The 22,421-nt window shown below is 41.0% G+C and overlaps 1 protein-coding gene across 1 annotated transcript in view; it reads left to right on the forward strand.

Moving 5' to 3' along the window:
• The window catches only part of LOC144511892 (receptor-type tyrosine-protein phosphatase R-like), a 110,035-nt gene extending 98,895 nt beyond the window's left edge, over window positions 1-11,140 (forward strand). Inside the window, exons 9-11 of the mRNA XM_078242323.1 lie at window positions 1,237-1,394; window positions 2,801-2,914; window positions 6,952-11,140. Of these exons, the coding sequence (XP_078098449.1) occupies window positions 1,237-1,394; window positions 2,801-2,914; window positions 6,952-7,060 (381 nt within the window). The 3' untranslated portion in view covers window positions 7,061-11,140. The remainder of the gene's footprint in view (window positions 1-1,236; window positions 1,395-2,800; window positions 2,915-6,951) is intronic.
• The last annotated feature ends 11,281 nt before the right edge of the window (window positions 11,141-22,421 follow it).

The following is a 22,421-nucleotide window of genomic DNA, read 5'->3' on the forward strand; positions in this document are numbered from 1 at the left end:
CCAACAATCGACAATGGTTTCATGGTCATCAGTACGTTCTTAATTCCAGATTTTTAAAAATTGAATTTACATTCCACCATCTACCATGGCACGATATGAACCCAGGTCCCCAGAACATTTGCTAAATTTCTGGATTAATAGTCCAGCGATAATACAACTCAGGCATCGCCTCCTCACATAAGGAGATATTAAGCCAAATGACAAAATGCATGGTCAAAAAGTAGGTTTTAGGGAGTATCTTAAAGGAGAAAAGTAGAGGCAGAGAGGTTTAGGGAGAGAATTCCAGAGCCCAAGCCTGTGGCAGCTGAAGGCATGGCCACCTATGATGAAGCAATTGGTGATGCCAAGAGGGCAGAAGGGCACAGATATCTTGGAGAGTTTTAAGGCTGGAGGAGATTACAGAGATAAGGTGATGGAAGACTTGAAAACAACGATGAGAATTTTTAATTTGAGGAGTTTCACTGGGAGCCATGTGAGCACAGGGGCAATTGGTGAATGGGACTTGTTGCAAGTTAGGATACAGGCAACAAATATTGAATAACCTCAAAATACGTCACTGAATGACAGTGGAGAGTTGTTTGAAAAGAAGTTTGGGGTCAAAAACCACCGGCAGGTCCTACAGTGCAGAAAGAAGCCACTTGACTTATTGAGTCTGCACTGACTCTCTGATAGAGCATCTTACCCAGGCCCTATCCCTGTAACCCCACATATTTACTCTGCTAATCCACTTAGCCTACATATCTTGGGACACTAAGGGGCAATTTAGCATAGCCAATCACCGCACATCTTTGGTCTGTGGGAGGAAACCTGAGCACCCAGAGGAAACCCACACAGAAACGGGGAGAATGTGCAAATTCCACACAGACAGTGACCCAAGCCGGGAATTGAACCCAGATCCCTGGCACTATGAGGCAGTGGTGCTAACCACAGTGCCATCTTGCCACTGTGGTATCATATTTACACATATGGGAATAGCCATGCAGGCAGCTATCCTGGGAGAGAGAGAAACAAACAGAAGACACAGATCTCCAGGCCATTCTCAAGTACTGCCAAATAACAGGATCAGTCTAATTGTTTTGAGTAACAGTTCAGAGTAGGAGAGTGAGGACCAGCATATATCAGAAAACTGGTTGGAGGGGGAGAAATAGGCAAGGCAGTTGATGCAACCAGTACTGATCTCCTTAGGTTTCAACAAGAAGCTTTGAGGAAAAAGTAAGATGACTTATTTATTTCTAGGATGGAAAGCAGTCTCGAAGTGTAAAGCACTATTGGCACTCATCCTGGCCTGATCACAAGACCCCAGATACAGCACAAACACTCTTGGACCTCATACATGAGGTCGAAGAAAGCAGGGAGACTGCAGGGAACAGGGGACCCATCATAGTTCATTGCAGGTGAGAAAAACATTTTAAGTTATTCCTAACTGTAGTAATTCTAATCAAAATGCTGAGGGAAAAGTAATGAAAATAAACTGTTTTGAGTGTTTGCTGGATTAAAGAAGATGTGGATTTCACTATATTATGTTATTTTTGCCCAAGCTTGCACTTTATTACAGAAATACAAGTACATTTTTTAGTCATGTGATATTGCTCAGAAGTATTAATTGTATTATCAGGAAAGGATAACAGCAAAGCAGTTGCATATTTCCTTTCTATCACAAGGTTATCATACAACCAATGCAGTAAAATGTCAATTTAAAATGCCCTGACAAATGTTGCTCGTTAAGGACACTGCTCCTTCATCAGAATGGCAACAGTGACTGTCTTTAGTTTGCATTTACTCATTATTCTGTTATGATATGTAATTAAGGGCTAAATTTTGGGTCAGAAATGCAACACCAGGACTAATTGGGCATCTCAACCCCTCACTGTGTCAGGAGCAGTCACCCAGCAGTCATTCTCCCCAAAATCATCCAATTAGTGGCCAGAGGGTGCATTTGCCATCCAGTTAATGGAAAGTTCTTTAGCCTTTGCAGGTAAGGAAGATAAAAGGACGGCACGGTAGCTCAGTGGTTAGCGCTGCTGTCGCACTGCGCCAGGGACCTGGATTCAATTCCGGCCTTGGGTCACTGTCTGTGTGGAGTTTGCACATTCTCCCTGTGTCTGTGTGTGTTTCCTCTGGGTGTTCTGGTTTCCTCCCACAGTCCAAAGATGTGCGGATTAGGTTGATTGGCCATGCTAAATTGACCCTAGTGTCAGAGGGATTAGCAAGGTAAATATGTGGGGTTACGGAAATAGGGCCTGGATGGGATTGTGGTCAGTGCAGATTCGGTGGGCTGAATGACCTCCTTCTGCACTGTAGGGATTCTATGATTCAAAGGCATTTCCATCTTGAAGCAATCTCAGCAACTTTAAAGGAATTGAAACAAAATGGTCGCAGCCGCCAGATCACTATTGCAGAGGTGCAGTGTGGATTGGGGGGGTTTGTGCTATGACTGTAGCTGTGGCCAGGTTGGTAAGTAGGGTCCAGAGACACCCTGGAGTGGATGTCCCCCCCCGCTATGTCACCTGGAGGCTGACTCCAGGCAGCTGTTTTATGCCCTAAGGTGACCTGGAATCTCGCTGTAAATTCCAATGGGTCTCTGATAATTGGCCGTTAACTCATTTTGAGTGGCTACCCACTGTTTGCCATCCCTATCTCTTCCACAGCCTTTTCCCAGCCCAATCTCATCTCTGTATCAATTGAAAGTGCATAATTTACATAGCTGCCCGCTTGCATTCTTGCCCCCTATAATGGGAAAAATTCAGCCCTAGTTGCCACCCATGAAATCTTTGATAATGAAAGCATCCATTCTATTTAGTGCAGGGATTGGGAGGACTGGCTGTTTCATTGCTACAAGCATTGGCTGCCAACAGATAAAGGAGACTAACGAATTGGATATTCTTGGAATTGTATGTCAGATGCGGACAGACAGGTCAGTGTTGATACTTTGAAGCTCGTAAGATTTCTAGCATCTATGTTTAAATCACTTTTGTGTTTTACGGGATTGATAGAAATGTTTTAGACTGTAACATTTCTAGTTAAGCATAAGATGTCAATGTCATGTACTCTTAAGTATGATGCAACATATTTAGATACTGGCTACAAATATGCAAAAAGATGCCCTATTAAAGCACTTTCAAGCTCCCAACCATCCAGCCTTTCCCTTGCCCACATTCAACACAATCCACTCAGTATAACACTTACTTGTTCATGGCCTGGCCATTTTTACAGCCATCATCATCTTCATTTCCCCAACTGGTTAGGTATTCATCCATAAATCTAACTCAAACACACCAAGCATGCTTGGGACTTACACTTCTCTTTCAAAATAACTCACTACTCCAGATATTTCACCCAAGTAGTCGTTGCATTCAACTCCTCTCTATGTCTCCTCTTCCCTAATTTCAAACAAGAGCAAGAACTCATGGACATTGTTACTTTGACTGAGACCATCCCCTTTCCAGTTGCTTGCCATGCCTATTCCCCACTATAATCTTGAACCAGTGTCTTTTTATAGTGTCCATTGCATTTTCCATCATGCCGTTCTCCTAGCTATTCTTGTCCATGAGATCCATATCCTATTCCTTTGACCCCATTCCTGATCATTGTAGGGAAATTTCAATGTTAAACCAAAAATCAATGATGTTCACATTTTCCATGGTCTTTTTGCTGGTTTAAGATTCTGTTTGCTGGATCCTTAAGACTGGTCCTGAACCCATGTTAAAATTACAAAATTCTGCCAATTATGCTGTTCCAGAATACTCTTTAAATTATATTCATTTTCTTCAGCACACAGTCCTCATAGGTACAATTCAAAATATTTTTGTATCAAACCTTAATTAACTATAAACTGACTAGTGTACTCCAATTAAAATATTATATGATTTAATATTTTTAAGGCATTTTCAGCTATTTTAAATCGGGTTGCTCACACATTGTGGAAACAATTAAAAATGTCTAATTTAGTAATAAATAGACTTTCAGCAGTTTTAATAAAATTGTACTAGGCTTCTGCTCTTAAATACAACAAAAAGACTTTTCAACAGAAAGGAAAAATTAAACAATAACATTCTGTTACATTGCCTGATTGCACTGATGGAGGTTTTAAGGGTGGAATTTTCCAGCCGCGCGAACCCTAAAACCGAAAATTCCCACCCGAGCTCAATGGACCTTTAAATGGTCCATCAAATTTTCTGTTCTCCCTGTGATGATTCCCTCAATCGGCAGGACTGGAAAATTTACCCCTATGTTTGTGGTTATGTAAATTCATTTTATTGAAAATTTGAACTGTAGCCTGCCCAACAAGGTTTTAAGTGCATTTTGGGTGCAATTACCTGAAGCAGTAACACTACCCTTCTGCACTATCTCCAAGTCCAAATTATTTACATGTACTGAATCTTAGTTGATTATTTACTGTTCATCAACCATTTTTTCTTTCAATGATGCTACATTTGTTCTTATGCCGTTGTCCAAATTTCTGCTAATAAGTCCCTTATAAGACTCCTTATCAAACATTTTCTGAATATACCATTATGTCACATCTTTTAATAAATCTAAATTTGTTGCTTCTTGTAATAACTCTGCGGAGACAAAGGTCCCATCACCATAAGTTCCTTTATTTACAATACAAGCTAGGCAATAGAGTGCTCTCTGTTGCTTCCTGCTTCCGCAGGCAGAGAGGCTGACACACCTGCTTTAAAAAGGGAACATGAGGGAACATGAGTCCTAATTGATGGTCCAATCAGGAAACTCTTTTGATGAGAACTCAATCAGGGAGTTCATTCTCTGGCAGGCCAACATCATTAGCCTGACTGAAGTCATCACACTTCTTCAAAACATAGGGTGGGATTTTCCGGCTGTGCTCTCCCCAAAGCCGAAAATCCCGCCTTATGTCAGTGGACCTTTGCATGGTCTGTGCCCTGCCCACTACAATTCCCGTGGAGGGCAGGATGTGAAAATTCCACCCATAAGAGCTCAAATTAGTATTTAACATATTTATGCTGGTTGTTCTTGAATAATGCATGCATTTTTAAATGCTCACTAATTTCATCTTCAATTATTGATTCTTTGTGATTGCCTACAACTGATAGACAAAGTGATCTACAGTTAATGAATTTTTGAACAAAGTACTACATTGGCTGTTTAAATTGACTGAAGAGTAGTCAATGAATCATCTTTAGCTGACACTGTTTGAGTGATAGAATAGTTAAAGAGGAAGATTTAGTACGTTATCAGTTTTCTTAAGGGATCGAGATTAGAATCTAGCCCAGATTTTTCAAATGTGAGACTTTTCTCTCTATGACTCTCAAGAATCACAAATCATTGTCAGAAAAGAGATAAGAACGACTGGGTATGGGAAATTAACAGTCCACACGGATGCAATAGGGGACTGGGAAATCCTGCCAAAAATCAATGGACATGTTGCTAGGTCACCAAATGTTCCATCCTGCCTAGGATGATTTAAGGTACATTGTTTTCCAAGGGCAAAGATAACTTTACTCTCTGCTTAGTCTCACCATATTTAGATATACTCTTTGTTTAGTCTCACCTGATGTTGGTATTCATAAGAATAGATAGTTTTGCATTTCACAGATCTACTCACTTTGACAAATTCAGCAGTTTTCCCAAAAATAACAACTATGTAAAAGGAAATTATGCTTAAGAGTAGCCAGTTGAAACTGACTGGAAACAATATAAGAACCCTGGACTCTAAAAGAAGCTGGTATCAAAATATATTACTTTGACATTAACTTTCACAATATTTCGAAAAATATTTAATTCTTCGCATCACATCCTTTATTTTACTGATTTCTGTGCAGAACAATTCAGTTCCTTCACAATAGAATTCCAGATCAGGTATGTTGGCCAATACCTTTCAAGCTCTGAGGCAGCATATCTGAGGGGTGCCCCAAAAATTAATTGGGTACCACACTCTCCATGCCAACCACTCCAATTGTTCCCAGGTAAGGATTACATGGCAATTGCCTGGGAAGTTCAAGCCTGTAATAGGGAATTGCGCTGCACTGGGAACCATCTGAAAATGCGATTGAAATCAAGTGATTTAATGGTCAAGAAAGGTGCCTTTGTATCACAGCCAAATAGAATCACAGAATTCCGACAGTGCAGAAAGAGGCTATTCAGCCCATTGATTCTGCATCGACTTTGTGACAGAGTACGTTACCCAGGCCCTCTCCTCCACCCTATCCCTGTATACCCCCGCACATTTCCCATGACTAATCCATCTAACCTCCACATCTTGGGACATCAAGGGGTAATTTAGCATGGCCAATCCACCTCTAACTTGCACATCTTCGTTGAATATTAACATGCAGAATCCTTCCAACACACACCAGTGGCAGGCAGTAAGAGCGGTAGATACACATGTCAGCCATGCTTTAAATGGAGTGGTGTTCCCTCAAGCTATAAGCCTGTGATGGAAGGCTAGCAACCTGTTCCCCAGGTAAAAACTAGCTTTGGGAACAGATGAAAGTCTCCCTTGTACCCCACTAGATGTGGGAAGAGAAACAACGATGTGGAGATGCCGGCGTTGGACTGGGGTAAACACAGTAAGAAGTTTAACAACACCAGGTTAAAGTCCAACAGGTTTATTTGGTAGCAAAAGCCACACAAGCTTTCGAGGCTCTGAGCCCCTTCTTCAGGTGAGTATCAACACCTGAAGAAGGGGCTCAGAGCCTCGAAAGCTTGTGTGGCTTTTGCTACCAAATAAACCTGTTGGACTTTAACCTGGTGTTGTTAAACTTCTTACTAAGAGAAACAACACCAGAGGAAAGTTGGCCGGTTCAATCGATAATTTGATGTACTAAAATCCAACCTTCTGAAATTGGCAATTAAATTAATTTGTTAATCACTTCCAATCCCTCTGCTCTGATGAAAATGTATTTCCTGTGTGAAGGTATTATGAATGTGTCTTAAAAATATTATATGGCCGATCTGAATTCTATCTTTTAGGGGTGGAATGATCCAGACAAGTGAGCAATATCAATTCTTGCATCAAACTTTATGTCTTTATCAAAGCAATCACTCCAAGAAGTCTGATTTGTCTTCAACTTCAGAATGATGAGTACCTCTCTGTATTTAATAAAGCAGTGGCGAATGTTCAAAATAAAATCTCTCCAGGGAACAGAAGAATATATCATGAATGAAACAGTAGAAAAAAAAACGCTTCCACAATTGCAATATTGAATGTTTATGGTAGATTTCCATTTATCTGCAATGTAAGGTATTAACTCTGGACCTTGGATGTGTGTCAGTGCACATCTGATGGCTCAGTGGCAAATATGGCATCTTTTCGGATTAAGATTCTCCCAATTTCTTTGGTTAAAATAAGAAACACTTCCTGCTCTTTCATATTAGTATTATATTTCTTTACCACATGTGAATTGTTTTACACCATGGCCACGATTCTCTCAAATTGGGACTAAGTGCCCACACCAGTAGGAAAACTGCAGCTATAGGCGTGAACCTGGGCTGGCGGGCAGACCGGGAGCATCTTGATGGTTTTGACGCTCGGCACAAAACCGGTTTCTTGCCCGGTGCCTGATTCTCTGGGCCGTCGTGATTCTTGCCGGAAGCTCACAGGCCTTGAGAATGCCTCCCCCCCTCCCCCCATTTGCTACCTAACAATCCATAGAGAATTCCACGGAACTATGAAATGGATGGAGATTTATTTCATCCAGGATTATGTTCTTAAACTCTAAAGCCAGGATTTTCTGTTTCCCCAGGGAGGGAGCTCACCGTTGGCCATCAGTGGGATCTTCTGATTTCACGCAGCAATGGCCATTTGTGTTGTTCACCAACTGGGGGACACATTGGGGGTTCGCCTTCGGCTTTACCAAAAGATCCCACCAGTGTGAAGAACTTAGACTCCTGGCCTAAGTCTCAGCCTATTAAGGTTCCATCATGTTTTCAAATTATATGATTTATTTGGATTACAAAACATTAATTGAACTAGAAAGATTATGATGATGGAGAATGAAGTATTCACTTATGGTAAATTCACCAAGATAAGTCTTTTTAGTGCTAGCCACATCAGTGCAACTGCCATTGTCAGTAGAGTGCCATAACAAAGTGCCTCAGTCCAGCTTCAAAGAACACCCTTTACAGCATTGCTAATACAGGGCCAATTATAAAACCATGTTTTAAAATTATTCTTTTTTAATGTTTTTTTATAACGAGACTACTGCACATAAAACTGCCTGAATGCCATTCATTTGCACTCTTAGTGATTTAGAGTACTTTGACACCACATTTTAGGCACATTTCAATGATTCATAAACATGGTCCAATAGTCACACTTACTCTAATACATTTAAAATTATTCCTCTGGCAAAAATCTCAATATGTCCAGAAATGTATTTTCATGTAATTTGTAGTGTGTTTTTACTTTATAAAGGATAGAGCTGGCCATGGTTGGAAGGCTGAACAATTAGGGAAATTCAGGGATGGTGAGGATCTTAGACATTCTATACTTTCGAGAGCATTTCAAATTCCAAAAGAGATTGTGGAACATCAATTAAAGCATGTGTCAAGTAGGGAAATGGTAGTGTAGTGATGTCACTGCACTAGTAATCCAGAGGCTTAGGCTAATACTCTGGGGACACGGGTCCAAATTTCACCACATAGGGGGAGTTTGATTTCAATCAATACATCTGGAATAAAACCTCGCCTTAGTACTGGTGACCATGACAACCTCATCAATTGTTGTTAAACCCATCTAGTTCATTCATGTCTTTTAGGGAAGGAAATCTGCTGCCCTTTTAAAGTTTATTTAGTAATATCACAAGTAGGCTTACATTAACACTGCAATGAAGTTACTGTGAAAATCCCCTAGTCGCCACACTCTGGCGCCTGTTCAGCTACAACTGAGGGAGAATTTAGCATGGCCAATGCACCTAACCAGTACGTCTTTTGAATTGTGGGAGGAAACTGGAGCACCCGGAGGAAACCCACACAAACATGGCGAGCACGTGCAGACTCTACATAGACGGTGACCCAAGCCGGGAATCGAACCCGGGTCCCTGGCACTGTGAGGCAGCACTGCTTACCACTGAGCCACCCTTACCTGGTCTGGCTCACATGTGGCTCACAGCAATGTGATTGACTCTTAGCTGCCCTCTGCCCAGCAAGCCATTCAGTTCAAGGCTAAGTAGGGATGGACAACAAATGTTGGCCTTGGCAGTAAAATCCACATTCCATGAAAGAACATAAAATAAATAAAGGGACCAATTTGTAATGCCATCACACATCATTCCCATTCTTGTTCCACCAGAGGGTAAACGTGCCAATCTTTGCCAACAGTTTGGCTGAATAATGACAATGGCAGGATTCTTTCTCCTATTTACGATATGCATTTCCTGATGGGTTGACCAACAAGCTGCGCTGATGGAATCTGTAAATGGCACTAGTTGAACCCTTCTGCTCTAAGACACTTGCAATTGTATTTTTGCCTTCCAACAAACAATTATAGAATCTGTAAAGGATCTATAAAAATCTGTATTGTTTGTTGGAAGACAAAAATACAATTGGTCGAGGAAAGGTAATCACAAACCACCAAATACTGGGTTTGCTAAATAACCTATTTATTCAGTGGCACTCCCCTCAATGATACGTGTGTTTTGATATTTTGGTATTAATTATTATAACCCAAACTAAAAGGTCAGAGATTTCCAAATGTCAAGAACTGGTTTTCTATCAAATAGCATGAATACTAACTTAGCAGGTTTCCAGTAAAGGGGTTGCTCGATCATGCATATGATAGGATATATCAATCATTACTTTCAATACATTAAAGGTTTAGAAGTTTGCCAAGTTTAGCAACATGGTAATTTTGCTTTTCATTTATTTTAATCTATTCCTGTTAATGCAAAGCCAAAATTCAGTTTGAAAAGGATATGGATTAGGCAACAGTGCTAATTAAGGTGTTTTAATAAAACAGTAAAATGGGTATTTTTTTCCCCATAATTAAACAGATAATTCAAATTAAGAGTAGATGCACATTTAAAAGTGCAAGAATCTGACATTTACAATATATTCTCCCTGCAATTATTTGCTATTATATTTTCATCACTGCTATCATACCCCTCTGCACTAACTCCCAACAAGAGAGTTCGGAGTCTCTGCTCCTAGGTCTCTGCCACTATTGTTCTGGAACTGCTTGGTGGAAGACACACGGAAGAGGTCAATTATTTACTGATGCTGACATCAGTTTTTTCTGTGGAAAATCTGCTTTCCGATAGCCTGAATAAGGTTGGGCACTTGATGATTGTAAGGGAATCTGCAAATGAAAATGCTGCTCCTTCCATTCTGTAGCTGAGCTCAATGGTGCACTCGGTGCAACATCTAATAGGAGTTCCTACTATTATTCAGTTATGTACATGTAGCATTTTTATCAATCAGCAGTGGTAGAAATTACAGAATTCTACTTCAGTCTATCTGCATTGCCCTTAGTATTCTTATCTGTTTTAAGTAAAATATAACAGAGCTTCATTTCCACCATTTTATATATTTTTGATAAATACCAGGATAAATGGAAAGTTATTGTAAATGATGCATTGCAAACTTTCAGAATGGAGACCACTTTATTTTTATATGTACTTTTCATATTGCAAATTAAAATATGAATGTTTTACAGCTTTTCAATAAAAATCATTAAATTTGTTTCTTTTTATATTTCAATACTTTACCTAATGAAGATAGGTACTCTGAAAGGAGTAGATTTTGTTTAGGATCGCTATGTTTTGTAGAATAAATCTAAAAATTATTCTGTATGTACACTAGATCGTGTGTTCTTCTGTTTAACATTCCAGAGTTTATAATGTTTGAGAATGTGCTAATTAAATTATGATTTTTATTTTGGCTTATTTCTTTGATTGTGCTGCTAAAATGTTGTATTGATAAGACACTTAGATTTGCACAGCCTGATTCTTTTATCAAGATCACAATAGTGCCTATATTGTTTATAGACAAATATGACTTTGTACCCTGAAAAAAACGCAATCGGATGAATTTCCTTCTGTCAACTGTTTAAAAACAAAACACGATTCTCCATTTTGTACTCATCATGTCTTGTAAAACTATTGAAAGGATCCCCAAGTCTGTCTGTGTGATTAGGCATTTAGAAAATAATAAAGCAGATTTCAAAAAGAAAAAAATATCATTGTGTATACCTGGGCATAGTAGAAACCTTCTTGGATAAAGTTTATGTGTAATCTAATTTTGCACTTTGAGTGTATTTTTCTTTTACCGAATGCAGTCAAATCTTGGGACACAATCAACCAAGCTATGAATTTGTAGCCCATTTCCCTTTCTCTAAGTTGCTACAAATACAAACTACATAGCTCAAGCGCATAATTATGATATCCATTTTAAGAGCAAGATATTATTCCATTTGCAAAATGGATTTGCAGTCAATTTAGTGCAAGACGCAGCAAAAGTCTTTAGATTTATTTTGCTCCTTACTTTCTATGATGTGGTTACCCAGCGATATTTCACATAAAAAGGGGAGGAACAATCCATGTTAATGAAGCAGAGGGAGGGTGATCAGTCATTTTTCTTTCCAAGGTGGGGTGTGTGTGTGTGATGGTTTTTGCCTTGCTTACCACGACAGGTGAAGACACTAATGTGACATTTTGGATCCAACTTTTGCCCTCCTGTCACAGAGACAAAGGCTGGAATTCTCCGGCCGTTCACGCCAGCGGAATTCTCTGGTCTCGCTGGCAGCACAGTCCCGCTTGTGGGCCTCCCGCCAGCATGGGGTGACGTCAATGGGAATTCCCATTGATGGCGGCGGGATTAGAGAATCCCGCTGCTGGCCAACGGGGCACCACTTCCCGCCAGTGGGAAACACGTGGCTGGGAGGCTGGAGAATCTCGTCCAAAATAGTTTGAACAAATCATCATGACTTGTCTTTCACTTTTGTGGGCTCAAAATCCTGGAGCTTCTCTTAACAGCACTGTGGGTGTACTTGCACCATATGGATTGCAACAGTTCAAGAAAGTGGCTCACCACTGCCTTCTGAAGGGTATTTAGGGATGGGCAACAAATGCTGGCCTCCTGAGTGACACCCACACCTCATGAATAAATAATAACTTTAAAAATGCATTACATTATGACTGGCTGTTTCTGTCTTCCTGCATTCTGGTATGTTGATGGAATTCATGATGCAAGCAGATGGTTTGAAGGTTTAAAACAGAACTTTGTGAACAAAAGAAAAGTGAGGTCCTGTGACATACCATGCTGAAAATAAAAGTCCATCCCAAAGTTTGAATGTGGTATTTTTGATTCAGTTTTGTTGGGCTCTTCCCAGATAAGGTAACAAGGTGTTTTTTAAAGTTTATTTATTTGTGTCAGAAGTGGGCTTAGATTAACACTGCATTGAAGTTACTGTGAAATCCCCTAGTCACCACACTCTGGCGCCTGTTTGAGTACACTGAGGGAGAATTTAGCATGGCCAATGCACCTAACCAGCATGTCTTTTGGGCTGTGGGAGGAAACCAGAGCACCCGGAGGAAACCCACACAGACACGAGGAGAACATGCCTCACAGACAGTGACCAAGCCGGGTATCAAATCCGGGTCCCTGGCGCTAACCACTGTGTGCCATCATGCTGCCCTTTTGACTTCATACATCAAAAATCTTATTAATATAGAAACTTGAGCATGCCTTTTTTATGCTGGTTTTATGTTTGCAATTATCCAGGATGGAAAAATTGAAATGAAAAATCCATTTGTATTCTTTCAGACAAAATGGCTTACCCACCTAGTTCCATAACCCACGTGCGAGTGGGAGAAGGGGAAATGGGCAACAATTTAAGACATGTGCTGCACTTTGTTACTATGGGGAATATATACTTGCTCTTTTTCAAAATCCTAAGCCTTCAACTATATTCCCAACCTTTCAGTTTCATTTGTAAGTTTTTTTTTTAGATTCAAGCCAGGCTACACAGCTGTCATTTAAATCAATTAATTGCTATTGTTAAATAATGGGTAAAATACTCTGACCACTATAATCAGTAGATAAAAGTACCGTTCACCTTTGTATTAGAAAGGTTATTTTGAGATTGCATAAAGTGCTTTTCAGCATCAAAATCTCGACTGCCATTTCCAAAGAATACTATTATTTATACTTCATGAAATTATCAAAAAGCTGTTCTATAAAACATTGCCATTGTCACTGTCTTACAATTCAGCATGGATATGGAGGCCCTCTCAATCCTGGTATTGCATCAACATCATGTTGCTTGGAGTCCCAAAGCAAGTGAACACAATGAAACATTTTTTTTCCCAATTGATTGAAAGCTGATCTTTTATATTAGTTATGTGCCTGTGCTGAGAAACTATACAAAAGTTAATCTGAGTTTCCCTTCACACCTACCACTGATTCTGTAACACATTCTTGGTAAAGAGTCTGTTTTAGGAGTGCCTCAACCAACAATCTAATCCAATTAGAATGAAGACTTGGAACAAGGCTTGTATCTTTTAAAGTAGGCAATTTTGTTGCTTTTTGTTCTAAGGTCCCAAAACTCTGGGCGGGATTTTATGGCCGTGCTCGTCCCAAAGTCAGAAAATCCTGCCCGAGATCAATGGACCTTTGCATGATCTGTGTCCCGCCTGCTATGATTCCCGTGGTGGGCGGGATGGGTAAATTCTACCCTCCCTATACTATCAGTTGCCATAACCTAGACTATGGCGGAATTTTCTCATCTCACCCATTGGAATTGTAGCAGGTGGAACAAAACATTTGGTGAACCATTTAAAGGACCTTTGACTTCGGGCAGGAATTTCCTGTCTTGTGGCGCACACGGCCAGAAAATACCACCCTATATATTTCCTCTGTCCTATCCAATGGTGATGCTACAGAATGTTTTTGTAATTGCTCTGATCAATTTGACAAGATTGCATCGATGCAGAACAGGAAGGGTGAAATTCTCCCATGCAGCCTGGCGCGGGTTTGATGGTGAGTGGAAGGAGAGAACCTGGGAAGAGGCAAAAAGTCTGAAACCCACTGGCATGAAATCATGAGGCGATTTTCCAAATGGCGGGTCACTCTTCCTGCTGGCAGGGTGCAAATGCAATTTGCATTCATTTGCATCTCATGAATGCTTCGGGAATTTTCACAGTAACTTCATTGCAGTGTTAATATAAGCTTATTTGTGACACGTATGAATAATAAACAATAAATAAAACAGCTGCCCACTGGCATTGCACCAGGCCTTTCAATCTTGTATCAGTTCAGCGGGAGTTCATATCATTGTCAAATCCGCTTGCTAAAGCGTGTGTACAAGGCAGTCCTCAGTGACCAGAGATTTTGGAATGAGTGTAACAACTTTCCAACATTGTGCTACAATACTCCTGATGCACTATTCCCCACTCACCGTTCCTGCCCTCCATCTTCATGCCAAGTTGGTCTTCATTGACAGCACAATGCTGCTGGACTCATGAACCCTCCTGGGTCACCGCCTCAGATCAGTATTGCATCTTGGGTTAGGAAGTACAGGGGTCTCCTTCCCCCCTGGTGCTGCACATTTGTGTCCATCTGGACAGCGCTTCATTGTGGGAATCATGCTGCCTCACAACAAAGGTCTGAGGTTTGATTGGGGGTGGAGTGTGAGGTGAGGCCTGGAGTGATAGGGGTGGATGCTGCCTCATGAAGACAAGGAGGGCAATGTGGAAGGAGGGCTGTGCAAGAAGGGGGAAAGGGCAAACGCTCATGTTGGCAGGCAGAGGGGTAAGGAGGTGGGTGAAGAAGACAAACAATGGAAGACTAAGGGGAGGGAAGTTGGACCCTCACAAGCCTGCATGAATAGCTCACAAACATGGGGGTCAAAATGATTCTACATCGTTTACTGGAAGGGAATGCACAAAGACTCCAGATGCAGTGGGTAGAGGTCCAAGTGGGGCAAGGGCACAGATGATGGGTTCAGGGGAGGGTGGGTGAATCAAGGGACAGATTTCTTCTTGAGGTTGCTGGTCTCTTACCTCTGGGTTGCTGACATCCTGCACGGCTGGAGAGAGTGATGCGAGTGTGCTGGACCAATAATTAAATATTGCGTAGGACCTTCAAACCCATCTGGAAATCTCTACCCCAAAGGGTGGTAGACGCTGGAACATTCGAAGTACTTAAAATGAAGATGGACTGATATTTGATATATTGGGGGAAAGGAGGGCTATGGAGAAATGGCACAGAAAAATAACTGAGGTTGGCAAAGAACAGCCATGATCGTATTGAATGGCGGGGCAGATTTGAAGGGCCTGGTGGCCGACTCCTGCTTCTATTTGTTGTGTTCTTGTGACAGCTGAGGGCTGGCATACAAATCAGCTGCCGGACCACCAGGAGAGTCAGAAAGGAGCTCACCTGTGCATAAGTAATGAGCTTCCATGCAATCCTGTCATGCCCTCCTGCATTCTTCATTGAACCAGGGTTGATCCCCCAGCTTGATGATAAGGGTAGAGTGGAGGATATATCATTTACCGATTGCAGTTCTGTTACAACTGATGACCCACAGCACCACATGGATGCCTAGATCTGTTCAAAATCTATCCCATTTAGTACAGTGGTGGTGCCACACACCATGATGGAAGATTTTTTTTTTAATTCATTCATGGTACGTGGACATTGCTGGCTACTCTAGCTTTTATTAGCCATCCCTAATTGCCCTCAAGAAGGTGGTAGTGCCCCACCTGCTTGAATCACTGCTATTAACATGTTGTAGGAACATCCAGAGTGCTGTTAGGAAGAGGGTTCCAGGGCTTTGATCCAGTGACAGTGAAGGGTTCTCAATATGAAGACAGGTCTTCATCTCTGTAAATACTGTGTGGTGGTCACTGCTGACAATACTGTCAAGAACAGATGCAGATGAGACAGGTAGGTTGAAAAGGACAAGGTCAAGTAGATTTTTACCTCTTGTTGGATTCCTCACTACCTGCTACAGACCCAGCTTACCAACTATGTCATTTAGAGTTTGGGCAGCTTAGTCAGTAATGGCACTATCAGGCCATTCTTGATTATGGATATTGAAGTACCTCCGTCCAGAGTATACCCTGTGTCTTACCCTCAGTGTTTCTTCCATTGGTGTTCAATAGTGTTCAACAAGTCTACCCCTGGCGGACACTCAGTGAGTTGGCGAGAAGAATGTAAGGGCAAAGGCTGCAGGGTGGGGGCATGAGTTGGCACTAATTTAACATATGGACTCTAAGATGTCATGGGGATGAGCAGGACATCATGGGATGGAGCTAAGTTACCATATGGGTTGTAAGGAGCAATGAGGGTGATTGGGGCCATGGAGGATATGACAGGTAGTTTGGAGTAGGTGGGAAAAAGAGTTTGCATGGAGGGTATGAGAGGTCTTTAGGTTTGGGTGGGAGTGTAACTCAGGATGTGGAGATATGTTTGGGCAATAAGATTTGATTTGATATATTATTGTCTCATGTATTAGTATACAGTGAAAAGTATTATTTCTTGTGCATTAGACAGATAAAGCATTATGTACATAGAAATGGAAAGGAGAGGGTGCAGAATGTAAAGTTACAGTCATAGCTGGGGTGTAGAGAAAGATTGGCTTATTATGAGGTAGGTCCATTCAAAAATCTGATGCCAGCAGGAATGTGGGTGGAGAACTAGGGAGTTTGAGAGGTGAGAGCTCGAGGGTTTAATCTTAAGAAAACAAATGGCCAAAGTCCCAGAGAAGTGAGGTAGAGTTTTTAAACAGCTCACCTTGGCATGCCTGTATCGGGAGCAAAGGTCCAGGTCCTTATTTTTTAACCCCTGTTCTTTTTCTTTCAAGGATGACAGTGGATTGATTCTGAATGGGCAATGGTTCAGCTGGACTTGGCAGGCCTTGCATAACTCACCCAAGAAAGCATTTTTCATTTGTGAACCTAGGCAAGTGTTGACAAGCCATTTTCCACAGATGACATTACAGTTCAATTTTATCTCATTGGATCTGGCGCCATGACTGATGCTAGCCTTAGCCAATGGTACTGATGCCAAATTTAGGGCCCGAAATCCTGCCATCGCTAAAATCAGTTGGCTTTACACAGGCCAGGAACTGAACCTGGGACTTTTCTATTTTGTATTGTTCAGTGCTACAGTGGTTAATCCTAGTGGTTTACCCATTAGGCCATGGTGGAAGAAAAGTTGCTGAAGTGTGGTAATTTCTAAAAAAAAGATATGATTGATGGTCTCAGTGTTCAGACAGCTCAGTAATAACATTGATTTTATGGAGGTAATGACAGAAAAACTGTCAGCATTTACCATCATTACAGCAGTGAAACTGAAACAACTTTAGAAATCTGTGCACATGCAGAATAAAGTGGAAATGTTGATGTCAGTGATTCTATCATTCTCTAGATAAAAAGTTTATTTATTAGTGTCATAAATAGGCTTACATTAACACTGCAATGAAGTTACCATGAAAATCCCCTAGTTGCCACACTCCGGCACCTGTTCGGGTACACTGACAGAGAATTTAGCATGGCCAATGCACTTAGCCAGTACGTCTTTCAGATTGTGGGAGGAAACCGGAGCACCCAGAAGAAACCCACACAGATACAGGGAGAACGTGCAGACTCCGCACAGACAGTGACCCAAACCGGGAATCAAACCTGGGCTCCCTGGTGCTGTGAGGCAGCAGTGCTAACCACTGTGCCACCGTGCTGCCATGTCTCCACAGACTGCAAATAATAGGAAATGTTCTTATATTATGTTCTTACAGTTCACTGTAAAAAAAATCCTTTAAGTTGTGTCTTTTTGACTAAGGTGTAACTGGAATTTTTAAAAGCATATTAACTTCCTAATTACTCCCAAATAACCTCACTGGCCCTGAAAGTTAATTTGATGTTTGTGGACATCAACATTGGAACTCCATGACAATCACATTGACGGAATTTTCCCATCCTGCGGCAATTAACGGAGGTTTGGCTGGTTGCCAAATTCTCTGACTTCACTGTAGTGGGAACGTGGCGTGAATGGCAGGTAAGATCATGTGCCAAATTTCTGCATTATATTTTTTATCATTAGCTTCTTAAAATATTTAGGGTGAGATTCTCCGGCCTCTCAGATGTCTGTTTTCTGGCGGCTGGAGGTGGTGAGTTGTTTGTTTGTGGCAGGATTCTCTGTTCATCCCCGCCGCTGTCAATGGGAATTCCCATTGCTCACTCCATGCTGGTGGGAAATCCGCGGGCGGGGGTGCGCTGCCGGCAATACCTTAAAATCCCGCTGGGTTGAACAACCGGAGAATTCTGGCCTTATTTTTTTTTAAGTTTGTGTATCTTTAGATTAACTTTAATCTCAATCCAAGCAAAATCATGCATTATACTACAACAAAAATAGAAAATGCTGGAAAATCTCAGCTGGTCTGACAGCATCTGTGGAGAGAGAATAGAGCCACGTTTCGAGTCCGGATGACCCTTTGTCAGAGCTAAGAGCAAAGTGAATCAGAAAAGATATATACTATGATGGTGGGTGGGGTCTGTAATTGGATAAAGGGAGTGTAAATGAGGATGAAGAAAGCTGGGAAAGGTACTGAAAGTGTCCATGAAGTGATTAGAATTTGTGAATTGCAGAACAGAAGTCCAGATGGTTAAGGCTGTTGCACTGGGTGGTGGGGGTGTTGGGGTGGGCAAGATGGAGAGCGGGAATAGAGAAGTGGAAAATGGAAGTGAGAAAGAAGGATGATAAAAATGGATGAATGAGCTGAAAAGAAAAAACAAAATGAGATAAAATACATGGAAATGGGGTGATGGTGGAGGGGAGAGTTCATGCTCTGAAGTTTTTGAATTCAATGTTGAGTCTGGAAGGCTGTAAAGTGCCCAATCAGAAGAGGAGGTGCTGTTCCTCCAGTTTGCATTGGGGTTCACCAGAACATTGCAAAAGGCCAAGGATAGACACGTGGACAGAACAGGGTGATGTGTTGAAGTGGCAAGTGACAGGAAGGTCTAGGTCCTCTTGTGGACAGACCGAAGGTGTTCAGCAAAGCAGTAACCCAGTCTGCGTTTGGTCTCTCCGATGTAGAGCAGACTGCATCGGGGGCAGTGAATGCAATAGACCAGATTGAAGGAGATGCATGTGAAGCACTGCTTCATCTGGAAAGGGTGTTTAGGACCTGGGACAGTGATCAGGGAGGAGGTAAAGGGGCAGGTGTTGCACCCTCGATGATTGCATGGGAAGGTGCCGTGAGCAGGGAGTGAAACATGCATTATGCTATATGCATTTTAAATTAAAAATGAAGGGATTCAGTGCTGTTAACTTCCTGCTTTGCTGTCTATGATAACACCTCAATGAGATTGGCTGATAACTCTGCTTGCTGACATCACCGTTGGATGTCACTTTAACTTTGCACCAGAATCAAACTGCAGACAAGATAGTGAGGTCCGAGCTACAGAGATTGCTGATTCTTTGTGGGCAGATTTCTTCAAGGTCAGTGGTGAGTACTATTGCTTTGTTGCCGACCGAAAAATCTAGATCATTAGCTAACGTGAATGTGTCAGCGATGGAACTTTTATATGGTTGGCATCATCGCACTGATTTATTTTTACAAGCCAACTGTGAGCATAAATGTTTGACATATGCTGCAGGAATGCATTTCTTTACAATAAACAAAAACTTAAATGTTCATTTTTTTTAATGATCTATGTAGGAACTTCCGAATTAAGATCAAGGCAGTTTATTTTTCCTGAGAGCCATCTCATAACTTTTTATTATGAAACCTATGCGAAATTCCAGACTTCATAGCACATGGGAATGGATAAAAATTAGGAGGGAAACAAAAGAAAATCTAGAAAAAGGTTACAACGTGAAGTTTGAAGGAAAAATGGAATAGATGATAGTCCAAAGAGTCTTGACCTCACTACAGTGAAGATGCAGGGAGATGGAAGGATTTATTAGGAGATTGGGACACAAGGCATGAACAATTATTACAACACTATTCATAATATGGTTACTAAAATTAACTGAACACAATAAATAAAACATCTATATTAAATAGAATGAATTCTTAGGACATGTACATTGAATGATTTGGTTGCATGCTCAATGCACAGGCATTTGCAGAGAAGTCTGAGGCTCATGATTACTATAATCATGATATTTTGTACACAAAGTAGGGAAATAATTAAAAGCTGATGGATTAATTCTTCCAAACAACATTGATGTCTTCATTTTTTCTGTCGTGCAGTTCAAAGTGGATTAGCATTTGGAGATGGTTTTTGAACAGGTGCTTATTAAAAATATTAGTAGGCACAGTCACCACTAGAATATGGCATGTCCTTAAGTAAGCTGATGAGTATGTGACCTGTTATAAATCAGCAGGACCGCAAAGGCCACAAATGATAGCAGCTGATCACATAAACAGATGTTGTACTCACGATACATTCTGTCTTGGATGAAAATCTGAGAACTGCTATAAATCCATGACATATAATCTTTCTCATAAAATGTAAAATCTTACTTGTAGCTACAAATAGATGCATGCATGTTTGACTAAATGCTTGGCTTCTATTTCGAGGTGGAAATGTAACATTGAAAATGTAACTTTGCACAATCGCAATAAGATTTTGCAGAACATTTTGAATGATAAGATTAATTTTCATCGCTTCTGCAAGCACTGGGATACAAATCCATCTTGGTTGTCCTTGAAAATGGCAAATTGACTCTGCCTCATGTTCTTTTCTGCCCAGTATGAGTTGATGACCCACTAAGTCATGCCGATGTTCAATGGCTGCTCATTATTCTCTGGCACGTCTCCCTGAGTGTGTTAGGAAGCTATCAATTATGGTGGGATATTGCAGTTGAGTCCAGTACAGATCCCACTTGACATGGAAATGCGAGCACTTTCCAGAAGAATCAAATGTTATAGCAATTAGGAGCAGGAACTCTAGCTGACTTTTTCAGTTTCAACCCCCAACCTTCACACACGCTGCAGCCTAAGGAAACTGCAACTAATTTTAGTGTCTCAGTTAAAGTTCATATCAGGCAGTTCAGCAGGAATGGCAAATGGAACCAGAGCTTTGCTTGATCTCTGTACCTCAGACCTATGCAGTTACCAACTGAGGAAAGTCTAGTGAAGCAGTTTCAAGACACTGACTGACAAATCCTAGAGGATGATGTACAGATAATCTCACTGGTTAAATAAAAAGGTTTCATAAGCAGAAGTGTGCAAGATTTATCAAAAAATTAAGCGAGTGGTAAAATGCATAAAAAGATTTTAAAAACTTACACAGTGAAATAATACCAGTGAAAACAACAACTTGGAGTTTGCTAACTCCCCCAAATTTCAGATGGAACCAACATCCTACATTCGAAAACTGAAGTTTTCTAATACAGCAGTTAATCTACTGCTTGGGTAAGAGATGAAATAGGTGTCTGGGTGACAGTGCAAAATGGACAATAGCAAATCAGCCATCCATCTTACATTCCATTCAAACTGTTTTTCCAGAAGTCATCTTCACCCCCTTTTAATGTCCCTATAAGGGCCATCAATTCATAGAAGGTGATGGTCTGATGGTATTATCTCTAGACTATTAATTCAGAAACTCACCTAATGTTCTAGTGGCCCTTGTCTGAATTCCACAATGGCAGATGGTGCAATTTGAATTAAATAAAAAATAAATCTGGAATTCTGAGTCTGCTGCTGACCATGAAACCATTGCATAAAAGCAAATTACTGCAGATGCTGGAATATGAAACCAAAAATATGAAACCAAAGATGACAAAGGCAGCTTTGACAAAAGGGACATCTGGACTCGAAATGTCAGCTCTTTTCTCTCCTTACAGATGCTGCCAGACTTGCTGAGATTTTCCAGCATTTTCTCTTTTGGGACCATGAAACCATTGTTGGAAAAACCCATCTGGATCATTAATGTTCTTTAGAGAAGGAAATCTACCTGGCCTGACCTGGCCTACATGTGATTCCAGAGCCACAGCAATGTGGTTGACTCTCAACTGCCCTCGGACAACTAAGGATGGGCAATAAATGCTGGCCAGCCAGCGATAACCATGTCCCATGAATGAATAAAAAAATACATAAGTGCAAAGTTGTGGTCAGTTCTGATTAGAATAACATTGCGAGTCAAATGAGTGACGAGAGGCAATGTGCCATTCTGGAGGGAATGTGGAACTGAGCCCTAAAAAGGTGGAGTGAAGAAGGAGTTGTAGATGAATGGAGCCTGCAGGAGGAATGCTTTCTCCATGACGTGAACAGAAAGTGAGGGCCATAATGTTTGCAAAATTGTTGACTGTGTTGTTAGATTTATTTCTTAAAATATTTTATTTCTGGTGGAGGAAACATACGAGTGAGAAGAGAATATTTGTTTGATTATCTGAACATTTTGATGATTGGTCTAGAATGCTTAGATGACTTAATTATTGCTTGGTTTGTGTCTCGGAAAATACCCCAAATAGCAGCACAGCAGGGGGCAAAATAT

The sequence above is a fragment of the Mustelus asterias genome, chromosome 25, assembly GCF_964213995.1.
Source record: "Mustelus asterias chromosome 25, sMusAst1.hap1.1, whole genome shotgun sequence".
Lineage (NCBI taxonomy): Eukaryota > Metazoa > Chordata > Chondrichthyes > Carcharhiniformes > Triakidae > Mustelus > Mustelus asterias.